The sequence below is a fragment of the Halyomorpha halys genome, unplaced genomic scaffold (assembly GCF_000696795.3).
Source record: "Halyomorpha halys isolate HHAL.00 unplaced genomic scaffold, Hhal_1.1 Scaffold1958.1, whole genome shotgun sequence".
Taxonomy (NCBI): domain Eukaryota; kingdom Metazoa; phylum Arthropoda; class Insecta; order Hemiptera; family Pentatomidae; genus Halyomorpha; species Halyomorpha halys.
The window spans coordinates 12795-18800 of record NW_027111351.1 but is presented as its reverse complement, the minus strand read 5'-3'; the positions used below and the strand labels follow the sequence as shown (position 1 = coordinate 18800).

Below are 6006 nucleotides of genomic sequence, written 5' to 3'. Positions count from 1 at the left end.
TAAAAAATAAATATCCTATTTTATGCTTTAGTAGTATGATTAAAGTACAAAATATATTGTTTACACTTAAATTGAGAATTAAAAGAAAGAAGATTGCAATTCAAAGTATAAAGAATTTAAAGATAGAGGAGATTGCTAAGTCCAACAACTCATTTAGAGATTAAAATTCAAAGTACATTGTTTACATGATTAAAATCTGGTGGTCAGGCACACTCCGCGTCTATAACGTAAATTTTTGTAAATGTATAAAATTGAATCCTTATGGAATTAAATGATGCTTTGTTGATATACGCTGAGGAAACTAAAATAAAAAGTATTATATATAAGAAGATGGTCAGGGTTGCGGTCAAAGGAGAAACAAAAATAGTTTACAACTATTTATTTTCCTGTATAGGAAGATGGTCAGGGTTGCGGTCAAAGGAGAAACAAAAATAGTTTACAACTATTTATTTTCCGACGTTTCGCCCCACTTTGCAGGACTAAGCAGAGCTAAAAAGATACAAAAATATACAATGAAAAGAATAAAAATACAATGATAAGAATAAAAATAATCAGATCCCCATGGCGAAACTCTCTCGCCCCCGATCTTTCTAACATTGTGCTCAATCAAACCTCCTTGATTCCGTCATCCCTTTATTCCATAACGACATTTTATTTATCAAAAAATATGTAGACGACCTTTTTCTCATTCTAAACCCTGATAAAATCCCTCATATCCTTTCTTCTTTTAACTCTTACCACCCTCACCTTCATTTCACCGTTGAAACCGAAACTAACTCTTCCCTCCCCTTTTTTGACCTGCTTATTATAAAGAATAATGACGGCTTCTTGTCCACTGACTGGTATAACAAACCCACTTACTCCGGTAGGCTACTTAACTATTTTTCCCAGCAAAATATTTGATTTCAAAAAATCAATATTGCCAAAAATCTAACACACCGTTGCCTTTCCTTATCCGATCCCCAATACCACAACACAAACATTCACCATTAAGACTATCTTGCTTTATAATGATTTTGCACTTCACATCATAAACAAACTTTTAAACTCTTACATCAACCGTTTACGCCTCCTTCTCCTTCCCGAAACTTTCTACATCCACCATCCACACTCTCGATTTATAGATCCCTTCCATATGTCCCCTCTCTCACTGATAACATAAAAAAATTCTTAAAATCAACAATCCCTTCACTATGTCTTGGACTCAAATCTCAAAATAAACTATCTTACTTTTTTTCTAATACCAAGGATCCTATTCCACTCCAATACCGCTCTAACGTTTTATACCGGATTCCTTGCTCCTCCCCCAACTGTAATTCTTCATATATAGGCGAAACTAAAAACTACCTCAGATCACGTATCTCTCAACATAAATTATCTATAACTTCCCACAACTTATCCGCTTCAAAACTTTCAGAACATGCCCTTACACTTAACCATGCTTTTGATTTTGACCATACCACTATTTTAGCCACTGTTCCAAATTACCAAAAGATATTCATCTCAGAATCCATTTATATACATCTTGAACCCCTTCCAGTTAACCACAAAATCGATAAAAACTGTATCTCGCATACATACAGCCATATATTAAACTTAATTAAGATTGAATAATTTTACGTTCATTTTATTATCATCACCAAATTTTTCTATCATACTTTTGTTTTCACCTGTTTGTTATCTCTCTATCACTTATATTATCTATCGCTGCATTCACTTATATTTATCCATCTATGTTTTATTAACTTTCACATTTACTTATTTTTTTTTTTTTTTGTAAACTTTTATTTCACATGTTTCTAGTAACTTATTTCACTTATCATTATCATCACCTATATGGTTAACATTCCATAACATTTTTTCACTTATTTCTATACTTTATTACTTATTTTTAATCTTTTTATGTACTTCTTTCTACATCTCACCTTGTACTTTTATATATATTTTTATTTTATTTTGTATACGTTCACTTATGTTACTCCTGTTATCTTTACTATTACTATTATCAGTGTAGATATATGATTATTTTCACGATATATAAATACAACAGTTGTTATCATTGATTAATTATTTTTCTTACTTATTACTTTGTAATTTTTTTTTTTAATTTTTTATACTACTCTTTATTTACTTTTACTTATTATTTGTTACTTCTTTTACAATCATTGTTATTATATCCTATATTAATTTATTTTCTTCAGTATTATCTCGTATTATTAGTAACGATATGTGTCATTCTAATTTTACTTAGTTATTATTATTATCATATTTTTGTATTCTTCTCTTATCATTTTTCATTTTTCGTCATATCTTTATCACTACTTCCTGTATACGCGAAGTATTTGAAATTGAAATAAAGCCGTTCAACGGCTGCTGGCTACCTCCTCCCCACTCCTCCACGCTTCCGCTTCATTGTTTCTTTCTGTTCATCCGTTTGCTTTGAACAGGTAGGTTGTCCTGACATGTTCTTTGCTCTTTTATTATCATTTTATATCATTATTATTATTTATTTATTTATTTTTATTTATTCTTTCATTTAATCTCTTTATTTTATTTTTTTTATTGTATAAACACTGTATTGTTTGTATCGTATTGTTTTTGTTTTATGTACATCTCCTGTACTTTTTTAACTTTATATTTTACGTATTTTTATAAAAAAATTTACTCTTGCCATTTTTACTTATTTTAAAAATAAATAGTTGTAAACTATTTTTGTTTTTCCTTTGACCACAACCCTGCCCGTCTTCTTATATATCAATTTTTACGGTCAACTATATATACATATATACAAAAAAGTATTATAGTTCAAAGTCGAAAGTATTAAAAGATGAGAGAGATTACAAAATCCAACATAGTAACAGATCTATTTATCTCTCAGTTTGTTTATGTTTTAGGGATTATACAAGTTCAAAGTCCCTTGTTTACGAATTCATGAAGGGATTAAAAGATAAAGGTCTACATATTAGTGTTTATATTTAAGCTTTAATTAGTTCAAATTATTCACATTGTTTACACTAAAAGATTAAAAACAGAGGGGGTTAAGGTTCAAAGTCGAAATTATTAAAAATGAAGATCGCGAGATCCTCGTAATAAAATGGAGACGATAAAAAACAAAACAAAAAACAATATGGCGATGAACGAAAAGAAGAGGATCGCGAGACCCTCTTAATATACTGCTGGAGTTAAAAAAACAATGGCGGCTAGGTACACGTCACTAAACCCGTAAATGATGTGACCAATATGGCGCTGAACGAAATGAAGTCGATCGCGAGATCCTCATAATAAAAAGGTGGCGATCAAAAAAGAAGCGAGACCCACTTAAACTGGCGGCGTTCAAATAATCAATATGGCGGCGATGGAAAAAAAAGGATCACGAGACCCTCATAAGTAAAATGGCGGCGAACGAAAAGAGGATAGCAAGACCCTAATAAATAAAATGGCGGCCGGGTATACTCAGCCACTGCCAATATGGCGGTGAACGAAAAGAAAAAGGTCGCGAGACCCTCATAATGAAATGTTGACTATAAAAAACAAAATGGCGCCCGGGTTCTCTCAGCCTCTGCCAAACCCGTAAGCCTCTCAAACAGCATAAAAAGCAAAATGGCGGTCAGGCACACTCAGCCACTGGTTGTAGTATAAACATGGGTAACTAATCCATCAATGGGTGGTGGGAGTAACGCGAGACCCTCATAATGCAATGGCGGCGATCAAAAAACAAGATGGCGGCTGGATAAACTCAGTCTCTGCTAAATCCGAAAAGAAAAAGGTCGCGAGATCCTCATAATAAAATGACGGCGATCAAACAAGAAAATGGCGGCGGGTACACTCAGCCTCACAATATGGCGCTGAACGAAAAGAAAAAGGTTGCGAGACCCTCGTAATAAAAATTACGGCGATCAAAAAACAAAATGGCGGCCGGGCACACTCAGCCCCTGGTGGCAGTCACGTGACTTAAAAGATGGCGTGGCCAAATGGTTACGTGAGTGGTTAAGGTTATGTCGAACTTAATATGAATATTAATCCCCCGCCAGGGGGTCACGGGACCCCGATTGGTCAGCTAATGATCACGTGACGGACCACGTGAGTGGTTAAGGGTGGGTTGAGCCGAATATCCCGCCATAGGTCACGTGACCAAAATGCTGGCTTCTGATTGGCTGCTCTAATCGCTGTGCAATTTCCCCCATATTCTCACTACTGGCCTCCCCCTTTCATCAGTTATTTCATTTTATTTTAATTTATTAGTTTTTCTCAAGAACATTTTCTCTGAACCCCTTCTGATACCTAAACCTAGACTTGGATCTAATTCCTTCAGAGCTTAAAATTTGAGGAAGGTCCAGTCAAAGCATTTGGCGAGCCCGACGTGATTTTAAATATGTTTTTCTTTTTGTTTATTCTTTGTATAATTTAATTCTAACGCAATAGATTTAAAATTTTGTGTCAAATCAATCAACATGACGGTCGACATTATACGGCCATTTCTGAATCTATAAGTTAGGTAAGGTTATACTTTAAAAAATTCAAAGTCTGAGATAATGATCTACCTAACTAATTTTCAATAATATTGTTTGTTTTTTTCCTACGTCACAGAAAGTGGGGTATTATGCCATTTTCCCACTCGCAGCCCAATACAATTTTACTTTTCTCTTAGTTGGTCCGCTTCCTGCTGAATATCTTCCAGACCTATACATGTTAAAAGATGGTCCCCATCTATGTTTCCCATGTTCCATAGAGGACATTTCGGTGAATCTACGATGTCTATTGGATGGAGGTGTTTTTGGAGTAGATCATGTCGTGTTACCAGGCGAAAACAAGCCACTCTCTCAGCTCTGATAACGTTGGGGATTCGTTTATCTTTATGCAGTCGGCTCTTCCACTTCTTTCCTTCTGCTTAGACTTTTTGTCTAGCGCTTGTTCTCTCCTTATAATAAGAACTTATCATTGATTTTACTGTTCTGTAGGAAAGTGGTTGAACAGGCTGGTTCTCTGCACAACCAAGCTTAGCCAACTTGTCAGCTTGTTCATTACCATTTATACCAACTTGGCCTGGCATGGCATCCACTGCAGAGTTATAACCCTTCCTCTTTTCTTCATTATAGCAGCCATGTTTCTACACTTTCTTCCTTGGGTGACCCTGCGGCACCTAGTGTTCTTAATTTTTGTATTACGGCTTGGCAGTCACTGAAGATTACAGTGTTTTCATCGCATTCAATAGTGGCTTCCATCGCGAAGCAAATAGCCTGCATTTCTGCACCATAATCACGTCCAGCTCCAACGGGAAATGACAGTTGAAAAGTGATTGAATATACACCTGCTCCAGTTCCCTTGTTAATACTGGATGCAGACTCATTGGTATAATTGTGTAGCCATTGCTCTATGGGGTATAGCTCATAAAATGTTTTTAGTGCAGTTGCTCTAAGCACGGGTTCAGGGCAATCTTTCTTGATCTGACCACATGCCAGTTTGAGTCGCACGTAGACTTCAGCGAGATCATGCTTTGGCTTGTGGGAAATTATATTCTGCCTTTCCTCAGTTGGTAGGTCTATCTGGTGAAGCGTTTCCTTAGCTTTTGAAAGAAAAGTGCGATGGGACTTTAGTCGTTCATTCGCTTACCGATAATCCAACAAGTGATCCTCTCGTCGCATACGCTTTTCATAAAGACACAGAGCAGATTTCTCCCTCCTATCCTATAATGGTTCAAGACCTGCTTGGAGTTCCATAATGTGGGAGTCGATTTCACACCGCCATTGATTATGCGTAAGGCTTGATTTTGAACTTTAGGGGTATTCATGATCTTTGGTTTAACATGTTAAAGCGTGTTAAATGGAAAACCTCATGTTAAATCGAAAAAAATTGCCTTCTTTTGCTGTGGTAAAACGAAATAACATTTAACATGGCTGAGAGTCTGTTAAATGGAGAATGACGTCACACAATATACTAGTTGAGATCGCCGCCATTTTTGTTGTTGTGACAACTCAGTTCTTTCGTGTGTTTGTGGTATTCATATCC

The 6006-nt window shown here is 35.5% G+C and overlaps 1 protein-coding gene across 1 annotated transcript; it reads right to left on the bottom strand.

Moving 5' to 3' along the window:
- Positions 1-5090: 5090 nt before the first annotated feature.
- On the bottom strand, positions 5091-5788 carry LOC136796245 (uncharacterized). Its single transcript, XM_067049355.1, has 2 exons — positions 5611-5788; positions 5091-5563 (listed from the first exon to the last, which is right to left on the bottom strand). The coding sequence occupies exons 1-2, from the start codon at positions 5786-5788 to the stop codon at positions 5091-5093; spliced, it is 651 nt and encodes a 216-aa protein (XP_066905456.1).
- Positions 5789-6006: the final 218 nt, after the last annotated feature.

What these genes read in the sequence shown, in the direction of transcription:
- LOC136796245 (XM_067049355.1), bottom strand. Translation starts at nt 5,788, where the DNA reads ATGAATACCCCTAAAGTTCAAAATCAAGCCTTACGCATAATCAATGGC. An exon ending in GATCACTTGTTGGATTATCG is followed by an intron (nt 5,564 to 5,610) that starts GTAAGCGAATGA and finishes TTCTTTCAAAAG; the next exon opens with CTAAGGAAACGCTTCACCAG.